The sequence below is a fragment of the Rhyacophila brunnea genome, unplaced genomic scaffold, assembly GCF_057557595.1.
Source record: "Rhyacophila brunnea isolate RB1 unplaced genomic scaffold, BYU_Rbru_1.0 scaffold_8, whole genome shotgun sequence".
NCBI lineage: Eukaryota > Metazoa > Arthropoda > Insecta > Trichoptera > Rhyacophilidae > Rhyacophila > Rhyacophila brunnea.
The window spans coordinates 35,167,765-35,192,223 of record NW_028233350.1 but is presented as its reverse complement, the minus strand read 5'-3'; the positions used below and the strand labels follow the sequence as shown (position 1 = coordinate 35,192,223).

Below are 24,459 nucleotides of genomic sequence, written 5' to 3'. Positions count from 1 at the left end.
CCATCCAATTTTGTATTTTTTACTACATATTGCATATTTTGAATTCGATTTTAATGCAGTGTTCTTTTGTTTGACCTTTACTCCTATTAGAATTATTTTCATATTGCCATATTGTATTACACAGATATTTTAATATTTAAAAAATAATTACTTATTTTTTAAATACCTACGATAAATGTATCCACGAAGCGACCCTGTGCGAAGCCGGGTACTTCAGCTTGTATCTTATAAAATAAATAATTATCGACATAACATAGATTACGAAGGTTTAAAAAATTACCAAATTGTACCCGTAAATTACGAAAAAAAATGCCAAAAGTCGAAAAGTAATTATTATAAAACTATCATAAAAGAAATGAAGTATCAAGTGAAAATATTTCAGCCGTGAAACTGAATTAGATGAGTTAAACACGACTACGAATATTCAACTGGTATGCGGTGGTATGACTTTATGAGCAACGAGGAGATAAGGGAACGCACCAAGCAGCCTCTCGTTACGCTGAGAGTGAAGAGGCGACGTTGGACCTGGCTCAGCCACGTGCTGTGGATGCCAGAAGAGAACCTCAACCTGGCTTGCCTGTTCTTCAATTTGACCGGATTCCGGCGTCCTGGAAAGTCGCTAAATACTATCTATCTATAGCGTGCATACTAGAGGTGAGTTAGAAATACTATCACCAGTTTACGTACTCAACTCTCGGCATGTACTACCCATACTGAGTACGTGTGGCCCAATAAACTTGTTCCAAGAAACTTGAAACGTATTAGAAGTTCGAGTTCGAACGCATTCGATGATATCATCGCCGCGCTCGCTAGTCGGTACTGTTGGTTGACTTTCAATGCTATTGACATTAAATACGCGCAAGCGAGATATCATGTTACACGTATGTCTAGCCGTAATTAGAAGTTCGAATTCGAACCCATCCGATATCATCGCCGCGACTCGCTACCTGGTACTGTTGGTAGACTTTCAATGCTATTGACATTAAATGCGCGCGAGCGAGATAGCATTATACACGTATGTCTAGCCGTGATATACTCAACTGTCATTGCTCTCCCTTTCTCCCCAGTTGTAAAGTTGGTATAGTGAAGGACCGAAATGGTAACATGTTCGTTTTATAGTAATACTACGGAGATAGTTTCAGTTGAGTATGACACTTATATCGAGTTGACGTGAGTCACAAATCCCGGAATAGGTGCTAGTATTCGAGTTCTGATAACGCTAACTGACTACGCGTTTATCTGGTTTCGTCACGTCGAGTTTCTAGATTTTTTATTGTTATAATTGGAACTTATAAACTGAATTCAAATTCTATGCGTGATTGTATAAATGGATAATAATTTTATTGTCTAATACATAAAAATTAATATTTGTTTGTTTGTTTGTTTGTTCGTATTTAATGCGCAGCCATACCGTTCATCCGATTGCGATAAAACTTTGTCAACTTATTGCTTGCACTTGCGTGAAGAGTATAGGCTATACTAATATATAAAAATGAATGTCTGTGTGTCTGTCCCGTATGGGTTCCTATACCATTCATCCGATTGCGATGAAATTTTGGGAAGTGGTTGTATGCACACCCATAAAGATTTCTGAATTAGAAAAATCATCACTTTCTTCTCCTTCTTCATTCTATTTTCTTTTATTCGTATGGTTCCTATACCATTCATCCGATTGCAATGAAATTTTGGTAAGTGGTTGTATGTACACCCATGAAGGTTTCTGAATTAGAAAAATCATCATCTTCTTCTTCTTCTTCATTCTATCTTCTTTTATTCGTATGGTTCCTCTACCATTCATTCGATTGCGATGAAACCTTCGTCAGTTGTTGTGTTAACACCCGCAAAGGTTTCTGAAATAGTACAACCATCTTCTTCTTCTTCATTCTATCTTCTTTTATTCGTATGGTCCCTATAGGGCTGGTATACCATTCATCCGATTGCGATGAAACCTTCATCAGTTGTTGTGGTAACACCCGCAAAGGTTTTTGAATTAGTACAACCATCTTCTTCTTCTATTCATATGCGTTCCTATTCCATTCACCCGATTGCAATAAAATTTTCGTCAGTAATTGTGCCAACACCCGCGAAAGTTTCTGAATTAGTACAACCATCTTCTTCTTCTATTCGTATGCGTTCCTATACCATTCATCCGATTGCAATGAAATTTTGATCAAGTGTTGTGCTCACGCCGCAAAGGTTTCTGAATTGATAAACTATTTTCTTTTTCTTCTATTCTATCTTCTTCTATTTGTATGCGTTCTTATACCATTCATCCGATTGCGATGAAATTTTGACCAGTTGTTGTGAGCACGCCCGCGAAAGGTTCTGAATTAGTACAACCATCTTCTTCTCCTTCTATTCGTATGCGTTCCTATACCATTCATCCGATTGCAATGAAAATTTGATCAAGTATTGTGTTCACGCCCGCAAAGGTTTCTGAATTGATACAACCATTTTCTTCTTCTTTTTCTTCTATTCTATCTTCTTCTATTCGTATGTGTTCTTATACCATTCATCCAATTGCGATGAAATTTTGACCAGTTGTTGTGCGCACGCCCGCGAAGGTTTTTGAATTAGTACAACCATCTTTTTCTTCTTCTATTCGTATGCGTTCTTTTACCATTCATCCGATTGCGATGAAATTTTGACCAATTGTTGTGCGCACGCCGGCAAAGGTTTCTGAATTAGTACAACCATCTTTTTCTTCTTCTATTTGTATGCGTTCTTATGCCATTCATCCGATTGTGATGAAATTTTGACCAGTTGTTGTGCGTACGCCCGCGAAAGTTTTTGAATTAGTACAACCATCTTCTTCTATTCGTATGCGTTCCTATACCATTAATCCGATTGCAATGAAACTTTAGTGAGTTGTCATGCGCATGCCCACGAAGATTTCTGAATTAGAAAATCATCTTCTTCTACTATTCGTATGCGTTCCTATACCATTCATCCGATTGCGATGAAACTTTTGTCAGTCGTTGTGCGCACACCTGCGAAGGTTTCTAAATTATTATTATATAAAATACAAAGTTTGTTGTTTGTTTGTTCCATCCAATTTTTACTACATATTAATAACATTAATAACGTTTTCATATTTTGGATTCGATTTTAATTTAAGTAGTGTTCTTATGTTTGACCTTTACTCATATTAGAATTATTTTCATATTGCTATATTGTAATAAAATAATTACCTCTTATTATTTTTCAAATATCTAAGATAAATATAACCACGAAGCGACCCTGTGCGAAGCCGGGTACTTCAGCTAGTACTTAATAAACCTTTTGTGTAAAAATGGCTACTAAAAGTTTCATGTGGAATCGTTTCAAAGAAATAGATACAAATTATGCCATCTGTAATATTTGTAAAATAAAAATTTCATACAAGTCAATGTCAAATTTGAAGAAACAGTTAAGTTACAGCGCAAGCACCCAACTATTCATATTGAATTTGCCAGGCAAAATATAGCTCCACCTGTACATTAAAATACTTTACAAAGTGCTTTTAATGCTTCAGTATTTTCTACTGAAACAGGAGTGACTAGCGCCACAGTTCCAGCTGTACCTGTCTCGAAAATGGGACTTTTCAAAAACCCGATGTATTTTTAACAATTCTATTAAAGCCGATATTTCAAATACTAGTAAGTATTTTGGAACAAGTTTCGATACTAAGTATTTTTTTATACTGGTAGTAAGTATACTTAATCTTCTAAATCGACCAGTTTTCCCACCTCTAGTGTATACGGCGGAGCTACGGGATGCTGGTTTGACCTGGATCGAAGCAAAAAGACTGGCGAGGGACAGGGATTCTTGGAGGTGCCGCGTGGTGTCCATATGCTCCGACTAAGGGGCGGATATGGCCTAAGAAGAAGATGTATTCCACGATGCGTCACTCCTATTGTGTAGTAGTGTATATTCAGGAATAATAGTATTCCCCATTTCTCGTATGCATAAGCGAACCATAATTTCGATTGCATCTACCATAAGTAACTGTAATCCCGGCATATGATTTGATAAATATCGCACCCATAGTATAACCCTGCTTTAGCGACGCGTTTCGGTAAACCATGAAAGTTTTTTTAAATTAATGTTTCATTGATTATAATATAAAAAAATGTCAAATGTAAGTATTACACCATGATCGTAAGAGATGTCGCTGTGTGGGCAATATGTTTGAATTATTCAAACATCGACCAATATATTGCGCTTTAAGTGGAGCGTCTTTGAACGAACATTTTGTATGGCCGGCCCTTTGTTCTCGGAATAGAAGAGCATCCTAAGACGCTGGCGGCAGTTATCCGGATAATATAATACATGAGCTTTAAGAATGTAACATTCGTCATTGAATATACCTATGAAAAAAATATTGGTGCCGGACAGGACATCCATTGTGATTTACCAATTAAGCCATATGTACCATAACTAATCATGGTGAAATGAACTAATAACTATGCATCTAATCTTTGAATGAATGAATTATGTACTTACTTTAATTCTTAGACGGCGTTAGGCTCTCTTCAAATTTTAGTTTTGCATACCTACTTGAATTTTGTTTATAAATTTCCTTTTTTCCAAGCAACCAAATATGCTAATTATTTCCCATAAAGAACAGAACACAACCAAGTCATTGAAGGTTCATTCAAGGTTAGTAAACTTGAAAATTGACAAAAATATATCCTGAAATGTAGGCAATAAGACTAATAATTTTAAGTGTGTATTTTTTGGTCATGTATATCACATTAAAAAAAAACACATACATTTTGAAGTATGTACATCTAATTGAAATTTCTTGAATGCAGCGTATTTTAGGTAACAGCTAACTTAATACAACCTGTCAACAATAAAAGGTTCCCAACTACTGTTTTATCCTAAAAATAGCATTGAGTGGCATGGTGGATAAAAGTCATTCGAAATACACCCGATCCTAGATAAGGTGCCCATACAAAAATGGTAGATTGGTTCCATTAGTTAAAATCAACTCAAAATACGAAATACTTGATCCCAAAAATAAATCGAATTTATTTATTATTTATACATGAAAATACAGAGTTTTCGATTTAAATTAAATTTAGCATAGAGAAATAATATTTCGATGAATAAATGAATATATCGTCTCTGTTCTGGCAGAACACACTAACTGGAGAATACTAGTTTTGAGTAATTTGACTTTGAAGTTGTTAAAATGTTTGAAATAATGGTCTATGATGTGAGTTTATTAAGTAATCATAAAAAGGATGGCTTTAAAATAAAGACTATTTATTTATTAAGAAGGTTTCCAGACGGTAAAGTTTGAAATAAGGAACATTTTGGTAACTAACTCAATATGTAATTTTTTCGAATTAGTGTTTTCTGCCAGAACAGCGACGATATTATATTCATTCAGTTTCGCTACTTGACAAAAAATGTGACTGTGTACTGCTGTTTTTCGCTGGCGAAAAATCACTCTCATCGCTGGAAATATTTAATGACGCTGACGCTGACGCCGAAGCATGCGACGCGTCTCGTATCGAAGACGAAGTGACTGACTAGTGGCGCTATGTATGTACGTATGTATATCTGGGCGGCATCCAGTGACAACATATGTATGCACCAGTGGCGTGCGGTATAAATATGTACATACATACGTATTATTATTCTTTTTAGTTTTTTTAAACCCTGTTAAAGCAAAAAAATCAATGTAAATAAAAAATAATCGCTACTTTTTTTAAACCGTGTTATTTCGAAACCGTGCAAAAAGAGGATCGGGTGTAATGTAATAATTTAAAAACACATCACCTTATGACCATTCTGTGATTTATATATAAGTTGATATAGAATAGTAAATTTATAGTTAGGAAGAATTGTAAAAAATAGACAAATGCATTTTCTTTAAATAAAATTACATTGAAGACCATGGTTATAAATTATGAGTTATTGATGCAGCATTGAAATAAAACCAGTACCACAAGTTTTCAATAATCGTAAAAATAATATAATAACTGTGTACATATCAACATTATATAAAAAGTCTATTTTAGTTATTCAGTAAGTTTTTTATTGTTCATCATAGCACTGGTAACTCCGTGCTGCACTTTCATGTGTTTGAGAAGATCACTGCGCTGACGGTATCTCTTGTCGCATAACTCACAACAATGGGGTTTTTCACCAGAATGCCGGAGAGCATGCACCGTCAACACGTGCGAACGGCGGAAGCTAGCTTTGCAAATCTGAAAACAACCATCAATTTGGAAACAGGTAAAATATGCAAAGTAAAACCACATTGATTCGTAATTAAAAGAATCACCATATATAATTAAAATATAAAAATTATTTTAATGTTATATTTAGGGGCTGGCATATCGAAAGAAATGTATTGTTATCAAATAATGCTTGTCCGTAAAGGATTTTCTTCCGGAGTAAAAATCGAAAAATATTGATAGGTGTCAATCAAACTGGCACCCGCGATGTACCACCTATAACATCATGGATCCCAGGTTCGAATCTTGGGTCTGGCAAGTACACATTGTTTTTCAATTTGTGTATGGGTCAGAGTATCATATGGATCTAATAGATTGAGCAAGTAGCTGACATCCATTTCTTGTAAAAACTAAAATCTGTTAATACAAACCTCCAATCTGTGGTGGCCCATTATGATCTTATTAGGATCAGACATGGTATGAAAAAATAATCTGTCAAAAAGTAATGCTTTATACTTTTTTGATGGCCTTGAGAAATAAATAGAAAAACAAGGTATAGCAGAGCCGGTTTAAGAAAACCAAAGGTGCACATTCGTATGAATGCTGAGCTTTGCGAACAATTTAAGCCTGATATAATCGATGTCTTGACGGTGAGAAGACTCAGATGGGCCAGTCACGTTAGATGCGATGGATCTACAGCTCTTCATAGAGTATATGAAGAAAGCCCTATTAGCACTCACCCCCTGGGGGATATGAGTGGATAACATCAAGGGGGGCGCAGAGAGGCTGAGTGTGACCGACTAGAGAGAGAGAGCTCGGGATAGAGACCTGAAGGATGGTTGTGACCTGAATGGTTTGTAGCGTCAGCATAAGTTAGTAAGTAAGATAATTCTACAATGACAAAAGTAAATTACTAATTTAATTCCTAAATGAGTTAGAAATAGTGCACACTAAACTTTGTTATTTGTTTTCATTGAACAAAGACAACAATGTGTATATAGTGTTAGTTTTTGAAATTCTATTTCCAAGCTATAGTAGATATTAATTGTCAAACAACATTTGTTTATATCTAAAATTATGCAATTAAACCATACATCATTTTAGATTTTTTATCGATTGCAGTTTAGTTAGTCAGGGCTTAATGAATTTTAAAAAACTAACCTACACCATCTGTAATATGTATTCGAAAAAGTGTCCACTATTTTGTCGGATCGCCCATAGCATACCTAAACTTTTATGGTTTGCTTTAGGCAGGGTTTAATTGAATTTTAAATACTAACCAGCACCATCAGCAAATTGTATTTTTAGTTCAATGAAAACAAATAAGTATGAATGACAAAGTTTAGTGTGCACTATTTATGTTGAATCTTAACAGCCTATCTTCAGCCCTCGCCACTGGTTTATACAATATACAAACTGTCGGTTCTTATCGAAGCATTATCAGCAGCTAGCCTAATGATATTATGGAATATTACTTACTTTGCAAACGTATGGCCTATGATTGGTATGTATCTTGCAATGTTGACTGTACACCTGCTGAGTCATAAATGTTTTTTGGCATGTGGAACATTTGAAGGGTCGGTCTCCAGAATGTTTGCGCTGATGTACATCACGGTCGCCCTGAAACAATATAATAATATGTCATATTTTATTAAGGAAAAGTCTAGCGTCTAGCGACATCTAGTAATGGAATTAATGAGCATGCAATTTAATAATTCTTCTCTGGCACCATAGCCTGCCGTGGACTTTGACCGCTTCAAGCAGACTCCTCCAGCCCAGCTGAGAACATCAGACTCGTCAAAGAGCTTATAGAGTTCATAATTCCATTTATAGAGATATCACCAGATGCCATTGTCACAGATTTAGCGAAAGATCTTTCGCAAGATTCTCAAACACCATTTATTGTCATACAACCTACCACAAATTTACATTCGAAAACACTTTTAATAAATAAAAAAATTGAGAAAGATAAATTAATATTTTTGAAATTGAAAGATAATTCATGATACCCCGTCACAGGATGGATGTGATGTTCCATGATGCTGTGTATCGTGTGATTAACCTATTTGATAGCACTATACAGGCTGATATTTTTAAAACTATATAATGTGAACGGTTCTGTGCCAAAGCGAACATGTTCGCGTCTATGGCCGGGCATACAGCGCCGGCCATATAAAAAACGGGAACTTATTCGCCTGTCTTAGATGACAGAATGCCAGTCTCAGGCGTTTGTTTTGAATAATTTAAAATTCGGAAGAATACTGGTCCAATAATGAGACATTTAGCATATGACGGCATAGGATGAAACAGGATTAAAATACGTCAGTACTTTGAATGAAGGTATAAGCATTTTTAACTAAACATTACATTACATAGACCCGAGTATAAATGGTTATATTTTCTTAGCAACTCAATTACGTATAATACAATAAAGTAATTTGAATGTTTAGACCCAACTTGTCCTACATAAATAATGATATTTTTTCTTGGAACAAAAGCAAAACCTCATTCACAGAATGTCGGAAACAATTAATTATGTAAAATTTACAATCGCTTATTAAACTATGAATTCGGTTAATTCAATTTCTCCATTGGTCTACTTGTAGATATTCAAATCTCAGCACCTCAATTCATTAAATATAAAAAACTTTGCATCTGGCCCTAGGTATTAATAGACCAAACTCTGATAATACCTTTATTTTAAATGTGCGAGGACAGTGATCACATGTATAGGGCCTCTCATCCGTGTGTACTTTTGAGTGTGTTGCAAGTCCCGATGATTGGTTAAAACTTTTTCCACAAATGGCACACACAAACGGACGTTCACCTGTCAACAGAATATGAATCAATTGTAAAACCTAATTTTTTTTTATATTTGTAAGTATAATTATGTGTGCGCAGTACGGTGCATGTTATGCAGGCAACATCCACCATGAAACTGCAAGCAACAAATGATCATGACTAAATTGAGGACAGCATGCATGCGATCAGTACAATATCGCATCATGCAATGTTTGAAAATGAAAACAGTTTGATTTTAACCGCTGTTGTAGTCTAAGAGCGGAATGCAGAAACATTTGTCATAACTAAAATTTTCTTAGCAGAAAACACTATGCAGAAACACTGTCCTTAGTTAAGATCATTTTTATTGAAAATAATACCATATTTAAAAATTCTCGTTAGGTAAATTAGGTAAATTATTTTATAATCGTTAAACGATGACAAAAATATGACAAATGCATTTTATAAATGCAATAACTATAAATACATATTAATATTTAATTATAATACTCTTATGTTTCCGTTATAAGTCATTATACGTGATTCCACAGGCACCACAAGTTTTTTTTTTAACATGGTAACACTAGCATCAAGTGTCATTCTTCATCTGGTATTTTGTATTTCTGCGGGCTGGCGTATAAAAATAAAATAATATTCTGCAAGTACATGCCAAACGAATTAACACTATCAATATCAATATTGAGATACATTGTCAAATGAATTTGAGTGTATGGACTGTGTTATAGACATGCGAATTTATTTTGACAGCAGCTGTCAGTGGTAAATGGTAATACAGAAGGGGGCGTGTTCATAACAAAAGTAGTCTATGGTTAAGGATTCCTTAACTCTATACTCAGGATTGTCTATAGTTAAGTCATCCTTTTCGGCGACTTATCCTTAGGAACGAAATCTTAGATTGTGCATTCCGCTCTAAGTGTAAAAAAAGAATACAATATATAACATGGAATAAAAGAAATTAAAGGTCGCGATTAACTATCAAGGGAAGAGGATTTTTTACATATATATTTTTTAATAAATCGTTGAATATATTGTATACCTACAATCATTATACAAAATAAACCTATTCCTACAGTTTATTTTAAACTCAATAAAAAATATTTTCAGTTTCAGTAAAATGTTTTAAATTAGTAAAATGGAACTTGTTGAACTCAAAACCGTTGTTCTACTCAATATATTCTACCAACCAACTAAAATTGTTTTTAACGCAACATGAACGCACAGTGGCAGTACTAAGTACATGGAGGCCCGAGGTGATGACAGGTTCGGAGATCCCCTTACAAATTTGCCCATGCAAAAGCCACCATTGAGCATTACCAACAGTTTATGATAGCGGGATTGTTAAAACTCTGTTTTTTTTGAAGTTATACTTCTTTAGGCGCGTTTGGAAAATCAGATCAGAGTGTATTTTTGGCGTGTGACATGTAACACATAATTTATTTTTCACACAAAAAAACACACTTGATTGGATTCGAACCAACGATTGTTCGGTTATCAGCCGAACGCACAACCATTACGCCACAGAATGATACTGCAATCGTGACGATTATACAGTATATAGTTTAGAATTGTTCCGTTACTAGGCAGCGAATTTATTATTGTCGGTCATTTGCAATTCCTTACGTGAACAAACTAAACGTCATAGTGGCAGTTGTTATTTTAAAAATAAAAACAATAATAAATAATTATATAAGTTATAGTATAAGTGTATAGAAATAAACCAACCGCGTTCCAATAAGCGGTTCTTTTTCTTGAGTGTGTAATTTAACAGTCGAAGAATCTAGTTTATCACAAGTTTTGTTTTTGTTTTGTTACGTCAAATAAGTATAACTTCTAACGCGCGTACATAAGTACACACACCGATTTTTTTTATGCATTGAGTGATTTTTTACACTCAGATTGTAAAAAATATCCTATTTTTAAAGACATTTTCCAATCTGAAATTTTCACCAATCTATTCTTCATCGGTGCTCAAGATAGGAATGCAAAAAAACATGGGTGGTGTCGAGCACCAAGTCCAAATAATTGAAAACGCCAACAAAAATTTTTTCATTGCAATATAGTCTAATCTATTTGGACACATTCGGATTCGTCGCAAACGTCTGCGATGCGTGCATACAAGACAGTGACCGCATCGCATGTACCCGCATTTAGTTAGGACATAGCATAATACTTAGCAGTAGTGTAGCATGTAGTTTAGAACTACATGTCAAGGAAATTGATGACATTATTTTACCAGTGTGTATTCTAGTATGTTTGATAAGAGCGGCTTCTTGCGTGAAAGTCTTCAGGCAATAAGAACAGGTGTGCTGACGTGCTTGTTCAGAAGTCTGAAACAGAATTGAAAACAAATAATATAATACCATAATTTTCACATTTTGTTATGCTAAAACCCCATTAATATGAACACGGTTAATTCGAAATTTGCTGTAAATCGAAATTTTTGAGAAAACTCATAAAATCTATTTATTGCCATTTCGAACAATCTTACAAAAAGTAACAAAAAAGACTTTTTTTTCAAGTTTTACATGCATTTTGTAATTTTTTAGAATTTCTTCATTTTACTGTCGGTTTTACTGTAATTGATAGGAGTTAGGATAAATTTTGAAATCCTGCAAAACTTACATCTAACAGATTATCGGATTCATTATGGATTGCCATGTGATTAACCATTGGCGCGAGTGATTGGAACATCTGAAAATTCATAAAAAAAAATATTATATAATATATTATGTAATATTAATTCAGTGTTTTCATTTTCAATATACAGAATTTGATTTCGTAAAACATCTAAAATAAAACTTTGATAGTAGCAAACTTTTGTAGATAATTATGATAAAATTCAAACTTCTATGCACGAAACAGTCTAAAGCGGTAGATACTGTGGCGAGTTGGAGATAAACATTTTCTGCGTGGTTGTTTTTTATCCATGTGGCAACACCGGACCAACACTCACGCCGTATATCTTTATGTCATTTTCTTTATGGCCCTTGACTTGATTAGTCAATAATACTAAGAATTTAGTAAACTAAATGGTGTAAGTTTTACTGGGAGAATAAATGTTTTAAATCTAAAGTCCATGTTATATGAGCCTAACATTGAACATGTGTCTGACGCAACTACATGAATTTTAAGTACATGATAGATTCTCGTGTAGGTACACATTATAATATTAGACAAATGTTCATCTGCTTGAGAAGCTGATCTTCAAACCAACCAGTTTCCGCCATCCTGGAAGTCACTAAATATCATCCATAGGGTGTATACGGCGAAGCTATAGGATGTTGGCATGATTTGGAAAGATGAAAGAAGACTGGCAAGCAAGAGATCTTTGGAGACTTGGACTAATACGAAGAATTATATATGCAGCTTTGAAAAGATTTTATCATCTGGTAGTTTAATTTATTCTGAAAATCCAATAGAAAGAGAATTGATGCATTCAAGATGTGTTGCCGCATTCCGTGAACAGCCAGGCACACAAATCTCTCTACTGAAAGACCTTCGACATTGAAGAACGTCTCTCGGCAACCTGCAAGAAATGTGATCTCTAATTTTTCGAGCATAGTGTTAGAAAGAGATCTGATAATCTTAGACAGGGCAGCAATCACTAAGGGAGGAGGTGCCCCATAGCTAAAAAAGTTTTGAAAACTGCTGAATTAACAACGACCGTAACATTAAGATATCGTTTCAGATGGAAGGAGAATGTTGCCAAAACCTGAAATTTCAGTGATCACCATCATCAGTAATGGGACAAAGAATACAATGATTTGAATGAAGATGGTTTCAATTTTATGAATAAATTTACAAGCCAACAAGAAAATGTATTATACATAATATTTGAATCATTATGAAATTTCTTCATACCTTGGAGCACAAGTGGCAATGAAATACTTTTCTAGCAACAGGCCGTGGCGGATAATCTTGTTTATTATGAGATACATAGTGCTGAGAAGTCCAAGCTATGTGACAGAGTAAATCTTCATGAGTAGAATACTCCTCAGAGCAATGGCGACAGGAAAACATTGGATTCCTACTGTGTTCCAAAGTCCTGAAAATGTGTGATTTATTAGTAATTTTGATATTTGCATGCTTGTTGAAAAACAAAAGTTTGACCTTTAATAGTATATGATTATAATACCTGTGAGTATGCACTGCCGATGATTTGGTGAACAATCTAAAGCAGTATTCACATTGGTACAGTCGATTGATTATTGTCGATTTCATATTTACATCATTTGTGCGAATATTGGGATGTTCCGAGCCCATGTGTTCAGTGACCTATTGCAAATAAAGTAAAATCATGAAGATAACAGCACATTAAGCTACGTCCATTAGTTGAGGCCATATCAATACCTACATGGTCTTGAATCATCGTATATATACAGCGTGAAGAAAGACTCAATCATTTGTGTTTGATTAAAGGGTACATCCTTACTATAAAGTAGATCAACGCAATAATGGATCAGATAAAATTAATAATAAACACTATAAATGAGAAGTTTTGTTATTATCGGATTTATATAGATTTAATGTATGTAAATAATATGTACTATAATGGAGTATTGATTGAATTTACTAATTAACTGATAATTTATATTTAATTAATGATATTATTTTATATCACTAACTATAATGTACTTACCGATATTCATGCATTGCATGAAGATGGTAAGTTAATTGAATTATTGTTTAATGTTATTCTTATAATTTCATCTAACCCAACGCTGTCCAACTGGCGGCCCGCAGGTCACATGCGGCCCGTCAAAAAAAATTTGCGGCCCACGACCTGTACAGCAAATTTTTCATCCAACATTGGGGAGAGACAATTTGATGACCTTAAGCTGAGTATTAATTTATTCTGTGATCCACTCAATACCGATATTAGCTCTATTGATCCTAAATATCGATTGGAATTATGCGACCTTCAGGCCGACCCATTTATTGCATCTAGTGGAGCAACTGGAATAGAAGTGTTCAAACTTTTGGATATAGAAAAATACCCAGAAATGAGAGATTTTGGACTTCAAATCATTTCTATGTTCGGAAGTACATATATCTGCGAGCGTGCCGCCTTCTCTGACATGAAATACATAAAATCAAAATATAGAAACAGCTTGAAGGACTCCACAAATGTTGATATTGACATAAAAGAAATTGTTGCTCAACAACTAAGGCCATGATTTTCCCATTAAATAACTTATAAGTACGTATAAGTATAATCTTTGTTTTGTAAACGTAATTATTTTATGATAAATAAAAAAATTTACAAAAAAAAATTAGATAACTTAATAATATTATTGTTTTTATTATTTCTAATTATGTGTTATTTTTGATTTTTTTTGTATAAAAAAATAACTTTTGAATTGACATTAACTGACTTTTCATTTACCTATCCTCTTTGGCCCCGAAATGTTTGCTAAACAAAAAAATGGCCCGCGACCTAAAAGAAGTTGGACAGCGCTGGTCTAACCCATTGAATGCTTGCACACAATGAAATATACATTGAACAGCATGTATTTTTGTAAGGCGCGAGATCAGACTTGCAACCCATCAGAGACGTGCACTGTAATAACCACGGAAGTGGTGCATATATTATGTAGTAAGTAGGTAATTCATCCACATAACTTAATTTAACCATCAGGAACAAAGTAAGTAAGATACAACACTGAATCTAAGAGCCTGTTCACAAGGCATGTTTTTGCGTGCGAGTAGCAAGTTGCGCGTTCTCCACGTACATATTCAGACGTCCAGAAGCACTCACGAGTGACGATTGTCACGCGACAATCGTCTGTAAGTGCTAGACTCTGGACGATCGCGGGGTTTACAGCCATTACAAAATGAATTATGACCTTTTGGCACTCAAATGCGAGACTTTTTATTGCTACTCGAAAATAAATTACGTGTAAAGTGCCGAGAATAGGTATTGAATGTAAATCTCATGGAAACCGACTAACACAATTGAGTAGTGCTTTTTCTACTCGCGTTTTTTTTTTTTGTCAATTCAAAAATGAATTACGTCACCTAGCTAATTCCCTGGAAAATGGAATGCGCAGACTACGCCGTTTCTGGATGGAAGACATTTCTGGTTCTCGAGCGTAAATCGTGATGGGACTCGTACCTTGTGGACAGACTCTAAGTATTTCTTAAGACTATGGTTGAGATAAAATGACAACAATAAAATATTTTATTCAGTATACACTCGATATCCGGGCTAATGATAGAAACAAGGGATATACATAATCCATAGGTACTATTAATTTTTATTTTGTTTTAAAATCTAACATATTTATAATGCAGTCAATTGTTTTATATCTTTAATACGTATTATTTATTCAAGAAATCTGTTTATTAATATTTGTATATAATTGTAATATAATATTTGTTTTTGAGAAACTTTCAATAGTATTATATCTTGTTGATTTCATAGAGGTATGCATAATCCACATCAAGAGTTTACTGTATAGTAATAATTATTGTTTGATGGACATAATACTTAATAGATAATAATTTTGACCTGTTCAGGAGTTGCGAAGGCTTCCATGCAATAAAAGCAGCTGTAACACTGACGGGTGATGCCATGTTTTCTCTCCTCGTGGACAAGTCTGGAAAATTTGTGAGTGAAAAACATGTCACACTTTACACAATTTTCACCGCTTACGGCTTTGTTTCGCGCCTTCTTCGAATTATTTTTTGACAGTCTTTTTTCCGCACCTCCATTGTGAAGATACCAAATGTGTCTATACAATAGATTCTCATTTACAAATTTCTGTAACAGTGGAAATAATAATTTTTCATTTACAACATTGCATTTCATTTAATTGTGCATTTTTGCTTTAGGATCAAATGCATAGCGATATTAATTTTTTTAATAAGTGGGTTATGTATGAGTGAACCCACTTTCAGACACAGGAAATAGTGCAGAACGGAAATGAGGTAGTGCCCAAAGATGTTGAAAAAAACCTTCTTCTATAGAGATGAAATTGAAGCAAAAAAAGGACCTATGGTCCACTGATTAAATTAGCTATAAGTGACTTCCACTTGCAGGTTCATTTGCAGAGAACTGTTACGACATTTATTAGCCAATTTATAGGGTGTATGTAAAGGTAATCTGTCACAATGAGTAGATAAGCAACCAATAATACTACACTTCAGCATTGAAAATACGATATAAAACCGTTAATAACTGCACTTTAATCACAATGCACAAACAAAGTGACAGCCAGTGCATGAGTAAGAAAATCAGAATGGAAACTGAGCGATGTTAATATTTATGGAATTTACCAACTTAACCATACTCCAAGCGTTTGGTAAATAATTTTAAATGCAATAACAGAAATAACATATAATGCACCTTCTATCTATAATACAAATTCTTTGGTGGTGCTCCTGGTGGCAAAATTGAAACAAAAGCGACAACTGCTATTTTAAATGGTGTGTACCTGTTTCCGGCAAAGCCTCAGAGTAATCATATATAGAAAGCACCTATTGTTCGGCAAAATGAAGCCGTGTTTCTTGCGTGTAATGTACAGTAGAACCATGATTTTATTATTATCAACTTAACTATGAAACATAGTACCATTGTGTTGGCTACCAAATTTAAACAGAACATAGTTAACCATATGTTCTACTAAAATAATTAAAAATAAATACCACTAACTTTATATTAAACACAAAAACAATAAATTTCGGCAACACATGCTCGCAGTTTTTAAATGTATGTAATCAGTCAAATCCATATTATCTGATGTTTCCCAAAAATATTTAATTCAGCCGTAGAAATTCTATCTTCTCTAACACATAGTGCGGAGATATAAGCATGCCAAATACTTACTCGCACTTGCGATTCCTTTTTGTTCAGGCCTTAGGCAATTATCTACGCAATAATAAACGTATTATACAAGACATTTATTCTACGCATCTGTCAATTGACGTAATATTGCAATTAAGAGTATTATTCGAATACTAGATTCACTTGTATAAATATTTTAATACTTCAAGTAAAAATGGCAATAATTTTAATCGCAAAATGTAATATTGCCATGATATTGTTTTGATAAAATGTCATTTATGCATAGTAATCGTAATTACTTAGTTTTACATAACATCAACATTTTATGCATCAGGCCCTTAGTATCAAAAATACTTATGTATGTAATAATTCAAACAAATTACAGAAATATCAGAGTATAAATTATACAAAACAAAGGTTGAGGAATACTATTCATTTACCTTATCACACATTGTACAGTAGCCAGGCTCTATGCCTCTGTGAAATTGCATATGAAAATCGACTCGTGATTTTAATTTAAATTTCTTATCACAGACAGTGCAAGAAAAATATGATCTCGGTGTTGTGGTTTCTCCAATTATTGGCTCCTTCATTTTATCTTTGTCTAATGACATTTCTAATACTTCACCGAATCCAAAGTCTAAATTCTTTGTTCCAAGTATCGCTGATTCGGCAGTGTCACCATTTGGCGATTCATTTTGCTATAAATTATCAAACATCATTTAGTATAATATTAAAATCATAATAAGGATATCTTGAGATGTTCATTTATTTATTTAAAAACAAAACATCGTGGATAAATTCAGGACATTCACGACATGACATTTAAATTGAAAAAGAGCTGGTTCTCGGCAAACGATAATATTATACTTATAGATAAATAAAAATATATATCTAATACCAGTGGCATGCGGTCTATATATGCTGTAGATGCAGTGCATGCACAGAAGTAATGGATAAAGTACTATGTTATTACATTTATTGTTGTAATGGATATTGTTTGCTTATGTTCATTTCCATATTATTATTAATATTACATAATTTTTTATAAAATAATCCAATTAGTTAAAAAACCTTAAGTTGATAATATTTAGCAAAACGTAGCTATGTATGTTTTTCTTTTCAACAGCATCCCTAAGAGCAAAAATCACCGCACGCTACTGTTTAATACATAGCAAATATTACCCTCCGGAGAAAGAGAAAAAAAAAATGTTAAACAATATAAAATTTCAAAAATGAAAAACACAGTACATCACTGAAAATGTGTATGTCTCAGGGAGCGCATTAATTAATCTTGCAACCCTTGTGGTGTCTGATAAGCTGACACTAGGAAAATAACACTATAATATATTACATAAACTATCGTCTATGTAAGTTCAAGGAGTTTATGAGCCAATATGTTCAAAATACCTATTTTTGGCGCTCTCGGTTAAACAGCACAAGCCGCATTGATTAGTGCATTCAAATTTTGAAATTGACCAATAGACTACTTGCACTCGGTTAAAATCAATACCGCGTATGAATTATCCATACTAAAGAAGCAAGCAAGACCGTGTATATCCCTGATCCAATACAGCGGATCAACGGAGAGTTGCATAATACCGCGTAAGGTCCAACTGATTTACAAAATAATCCTATAGCAATTAATTTTATCAGACGCATACGATCGTAAAAATATATTTTCTAATATAAAACAGGAAGACACAATAAACTGCATTTAAATTTCTTTTTTATTGACGAAATTGAAAGGTTTTTTGTCCCTCCTGAACATCTTGACAAAAGGTTCTTCCGCGGTATTAAACTCACATAGACGATATTATGTAACATTTTCTATCATGCCAGATTCCAATTTTGAAATACGTTATTTCTACCCAATACCCGATCATGGTGGTGACAATACTTACGGAATATTGATGAAGGTTCATGTGATTGAATAATTCATCTTCACTAGTGAAAATCAACGAGTCACATAACACGCAAGGATATTTTTCTTCAGATGTCAAATGTGCCACGACTGAGTGGCTAAAAAGTGATACCAGATCGGGAGCTATTCCATTGCACACATTGCACATATACATTGGCGTAGAGTTGTCAATGACTTCACTTCCATTATCTTCATATTGACTGTTTTCACTGTTAATAATGTTAATGATTTCTACATCGGACTGATTTTCTTCGATATAAATTAATGATTCATTTATACTTTCCAAAGTCTCAACTACAACATTTTGATCCGGGGACATTGACATGGTGCATATTTCATTCGATAAAGCAGCACTGACATCTCCATCTGTGATAACGTCTACTGCTTCAATGTTTTCGTTATTTTCTATCGAAATCTCAGCATACAAATGATCATTATGAATACTGTTAGATACAACACTTTTATGTATACCTTGCGCTTCATATTCCTCGTGTGGGATAATTTGTATCATTGGAATATCAGATTGTAAAAAGCCGTCAAACATTTGTTTGAGACAATTATCTGACTCCATGACCGCTTGATGAAATTTAAAGTGTTTATCTAAACACTCAACACACTCGGAACAAACATTTTTTGGCAATGCATCATCCGGCAACACACGTATCGGCAAGCATATATTAATCTGTTCATAAATATTTTTTTCATCAAAGATATTCGTCATATTATCTGCATCAAAGTCACTCTCAGAACAGAGTCTGCAAATAGCCGACTTAACTGTCGCTTCCTGTGATGTGGTGACATATTGATTTTCTACTTGGAATAATACAGATATACTCTCCTGACAGTCATTCTGTATATTTTGATCACTTTCTGTTATACAAGAAACATTTTCCTGTTTAATATATAATGTGGGTATCGCCATGGCGGTTAAAAATTTCTTGTGATGCTTTATGAAGTTATTATTTGTAAAAAGTAATGAACAGACGTATTGTTTGTTAAACTATTTAACTGTTTGATATTAAGTCTCTCCCATTGCACACATCTAAAACATACAATAATAAAATGATCCAATCATAAATTTCATTTTACACCAATGGTGACTTGTGGTAAAGTGCTAGTCTCTGAAGTTGTGGGTTGAGGTCAAACGTATATGCTAAGATTCTCATATAATATTTTTCAATGTGTGTTTGATCCAATGTTTGCGTGAGGAATAAGTGTAAGGCCTCAGTGGCGGCATTTGCGGAGCGAGGTGTGCATGTTAAACAAGTAAACACAATATGCACGCTGCATGCTCCACACTGCAAAATGCTGCCAATGATGATCCAAGGAGGATGAGAGCTAATAACAATTCCTTGTAAACCTGTAAAAAAAAGTCTGTTAATATAACCTCCACTCTATGTATTCTATCTTGGTAAAAAGAAATCAAATCTCCTTTGAATATTATGCTACTTAATATCATTAAATCTATTATCTGCATATGTGTAAAATTCTTGCACCAATCTTAATACATCTATTTATTTCAAATAAAATCCACAAAAATTTCATAATTTATATCCATAAAACAGAAGAAATTGTTGTCACTTTGTGTTTTTTTCATAATATCAAATTTCTGTTTACAAACAAAAATTACAGTTTTATTTTGTCTTATGTCTTAAGGGGGGGCTGAAGAGCTCGACATTCAAATATAATTTAGTATAAAAAGGACCTCGGCGTTGTAAGTACGTTAATTTAAATCGATCTTTTCGCAAAAATCACTAATCATCGGAGATTTTTTTTCAAGAAACATTATTATTATTATTGATATTGTCTGCCGCTGAACATTATTATTATTTTATAAACACCTGCAAGATGTACGCCGATCAGAAAACAGGGCTGTCAAAATAATATTATGAATTCATATTTTTAAAATGTTAATTTCATCATAGTTTTTAATCAAACCTGTGCAAGTACGTACTGATAACTTGGGTGGATTTTGTAGCAAACATACTATTGATATATATACGGGTATATTATTATTATAACCCAATTCAAATTGAACATAGGTTGATACTCAAATACTATTATAGTATGTTTATGATTTCGAGAAAATAATACGATGGTATAAATAATCCATTTCAATTATTTGAAAACATTACATTCGCACTTTGCAAGATAACATCAAAATGTGTATATACTTATCTAAATGACGAATGACATTCATGAGTGAGCACGGCTGAAAGCTTGGAAATGTGTTTTTTTCTATTTGAAAATCTTTTAATTGTGTATTATTTTATTACAGATTCAAGGCCAACTTCATATAACTAATAAAAAATACTGTTTGTTTCCACAAATAAAAAAAGACAGGAAGGAAGATGTGTACAAATCACAGCAATCAGAAAGGCCGGCAAATATGGCCGACAATGCGTGATACACAAACATAAAATACACAAAATTACAAACACATTCGAAGTTTGCCGCACACGTACAGACCACGTGATATTTATTTACGCAAAATCGTCGCTTTTCAAAATGGCGAATTTGATTGCCAGATTTTACTGCGATGAATCAGTATGTTCCTTCTTGTCTTTTTTTATTCGTAGGTTTGTTTACTATGTACACCGATAAATTTCCATTTATAAAATCAGAAACGATTTTTACAGAAGAGTCTATCATGGGTGTTGACTTCCTGAATTAGTTAACCCCAGGTCCATGCCACTACGTGAATTACAGTGGATATTAAGCCATTTCCACACTGGCAACAAGTTGCTGGCAACCTCATTAAATTTAATGATACTTACCATACTTAATTGCTTAAGAAATTTTACGACAATCATCATAAATATCGTAAAATCTAACGAGGTTACCAGCAACTTAACTTGTTGCCAGTGTGGACCCGGCATTAAATGCACAAAACTTAAATAATATATACTTATTATAAATAAAAATTTTAAATTATAAATATTTATGATTTATGTCTTCGACAGCCCTGATGAAATAAATGTGAAATATGAGTCGGATTGAGTCATAGAGCAAATTTATTGACACAAACAACTTTGACACGACCTTTTTATATTAACTAGTAGACCAGATATTATGGACCACGTGTTAAAAAATCATATTTTCAATTCTCAAGGCCAATTCTGTAGAACGTCCCCTTAAGACAAAATTCGACTTAAAAATTTCTAAATCTGAGGTACAAGATATTACTTATATTTTATGATTTAATGCTGACAGACGTTTTAGCATTCAAGGTGAGGTCATTTATTTAATCTTATTATAGCGTAAAATGTCACGAGATACAATAGGTATAGGTTTCTCCTTAAACTCATATCATTAAAGAGTTTAAGAATATGCTAAATAAATTTTAATTATTTTTATTAGTTTGTTTTAACTAAAATATGATGAGGAATATGTATCTTTTTGAATATAAGTAAGTAAATAATTTGAAATTCCTCAGAAAAAAATATTTGACTAGGTGGAAGTCGAAATCACTTCTTTCACAGTCAAGAGTCAATGCTCTAATCCTTTTAACTACCCACCTGCCTATGGCTCAAGCGAATTGAATTTAATTCAACATTAATAATAATTAACTAGGTTAACCAAATAAAATAAGAAAAACATTATGAAAATAACATCCAAATCCATTATCTACTTAGTATTATAATAATAATACAATTTACAACTTTAAAAAATAGTGGTTGTACTACCCTTTAGATATCTTAGTAATAATCGGGGAGCTAAAACATAATCAATATTATGTACCTACCTACATATCGATCAAGTCACCAAAGTATTTCATGGCGATTTTTAACAGTGAATTTGGTTATTTATACCTACCGATTGCATTAATGCTAAGCCACAATAATTGGCCAGGTATCCTATTTTAGTGGTATGTAAATGTCCATCCTTATAATACAAAAGTCTGTACACAATATTGTTATTATAAAATATATAATATAAACTACCTAACCAACAAGTAGGTTATAAAATAAATATGCCAAAATTCTACCACAGACTAATTAATACAATAGCTGAGAAGGCATGTTGCCAGCAATTATATTATCGAAAGCTTAAAAACTTTCAATAAAATAAAATCAATATTATTTTATTTGATAAAAACTTGAACAACGATTATATGACATAAAAAATATTTTAATATAAAGTGAGACTTTTTTTATTTCACAACGTAAATTTAATTTTAGAAGTTGCGTTCTACCTCTATGGGCGTTCCACCAGCGTTGCCAACCGTACTATAATTATAGTATTTGTACTAAAATTTTGGTCCGCGTAATATGTGCGTTATAAAACAGATATAGGGTAAGCCGCCCAGATAATGAACCCCTCCCTGTGAATGACCAAACTCGATTATTTGAAAATCATAAGAAATGGGTGATATTTTTCTGAAGTAGAATTTTTGGTACTGTTCTGTTATCAGGATTTTTTTTCTATATGCCTTTATGGATACCTCGCATTTACTATTGAGTTTCTTAAGGACTTTGGCACGCAAACTACTCTACTTGATGCTAGTCAAATGAAAATTGTACCGGCTGAGAGAATATGCCTTATTGAAAACTATTCTTCTACCCGCATCGGGTATTGCTAATTTGAATTCGGCCAGCGCCTATGAAACCGCCTTGGAAAAACCCTGGAAAATTCTTTATAGCGCAAGGCGGTGGTGATTCTAATGAATATTTTGTCGTATTCATTGGGAACTGAGGACTGCGATTTGAAGTCGAGTTTTTTCTCGTGGTAAAAGAAATGTCGCATAGGACTGATATGATTGCAGTCACTGGATCTGAAAGGCATGAATCATCATTAGATGTCACCATTTATTATTTTGATTCTTTTTATTACATCAATACAGAAATTAAGAAGTGCATCTCTTCCGGCCTCGTTTGCCATGGTCTTCGGTAGGTCTCGAATGTCCGCATCTGCCATCTGTAATAAAAAGTTCAGGTTGTGCCGCTCCTTGCTAAAGATTTGACAATCTAGGAGTAAATGTAGGACGTCCTGGTTGCTTCCGTCGTCGCATGGACACTTCCATCAGATGCTATTTTAAACCGGTGCAGGTATGCTCGCATGACTCCGTGACCTGTAAGAATCTGAGTCATCTCAAAACACAGCCCCGTATGCACCCTGACGTCTCGTGCTGCTGAAATCGAAGGTAAAAACTTTCGGTTCAACTCCCCTGTCGATGAGTTTATGTATCGTGAGTTCCATTCGTTTTTCACCATATCTGAAATTGTAATTTTCGCGTAGCTCAGAAGAAATTTGTCATAAGCTATCGTGGTCTTGGGTTCAGAGGCACCATGCCGAGCAAATTTGTCGGCTCTTTGAATAGAAAAGACAATCGAATTAGTAGACAAGGGATCTCCAATTGCTTGGATTGAGTTTTTGGAGTCCGAGTGGTTTTCGGTGAGCTTGCATTGGATTGGATCTGAGCCTGCCCACTCCAGAGCGCATTGGATGGCATAGAGTTCGGCCTGCATTACCGTGCAATAGCTGGCAAGGCGGTACTTACAAGCCGCTATCTCACCGCCATTAATGTATGCCACAAACCCTGCACCAGTACCGCCATCAATTTTGCTCCCATCCGTGAAAATCGGCATGTTATTGCATTCGTTGCTTTCTAACGTTGCAGGATAAGAAACCACTTCAGAAAATCATCTAGCCGGATGTGGCACCCTTCTTTAGTCTACCGGTTTTTCGTAAAGCCTGTCCGTTCGTAAAGCAGAAAACCTGCGAGGCCCTCCTCGCCCTTCTTAGCTCTGTAAGTGAGAGCGATTTGTTTTAAA

General features: G+C 34.0%; 1 protein-coding gene across 2 annotated transcripts; it reads right to left on the bottom strand.

The window, feature by feature from the left end:
- Positions 1-4,759: 4,759 nt before the first annotated feature.
- On the bottom strand, positions 4,760-22,707 carry LOC147064178 (uncharacterized). Of its 2 annotated transcripts, none has more exons than XM_085959017.1 (11): positions 22,502-22,707; positions 18,666-20,045; positions 17,202-17,462; positions 15,487-15,738; positions 13,111-13,250; positions 12,837-13,020; positions 11,598-11,666; positions 11,209-11,302; positions 8,867-9,000; positions 7,653-7,793; positions 4,760-6,203 (listed from the first exon to the last, which is right to left on the bottom strand). In XM_085959017.1, exons 2-11 carry the CDS (start codon positions 19,605-19,607, stop codon positions 6,015-6,017), a joined length of 2,406 nt encoding a protein of 801 aa, XP_085815143.1. In that variant the 5' UTR covers positions 19,608-20,045; positions 22,502-22,707; the 3' UTR covers positions 4,760-6,014. The 2 variants fall into 2 exon arrangements, with proteins under 2 accessions (XP_085815143.1, XP_085815144.1); XM_085959018.1 differs by having other exon boundaries at positions 18,666-19,727; positions 22,502-22,674.
- Positions 22,708-24,459: the final 1,752 nt, after the last annotated feature.

What these genes read in the sequence shown, in the direction of transcription:
- LOC147064178 (XM_085959017.1), bottom strand. Translation starts at nt 19,607, where the DNA reads ATGGCGATACCCACATTATATATTAAACAGGAAAATGTTTCTTGTATA. An exon ending in TGAACCTTCATCAATATTCC is followed by an intron (nt 17,463 to 18,665) that starts GTAAGTATTGTC and finishes GATAATTTATAG; the next exon opens with CAAAATGAATCGCCAAATGG. An exon ending in TCGGCAGTGCATACTCACAG is followed by an intron (nt 13,021 to 13,110) that starts GTATTATAATCA and finishes ACACATTTTCAG; the next exon opens with GACTTTGGAACACAGTAGGA.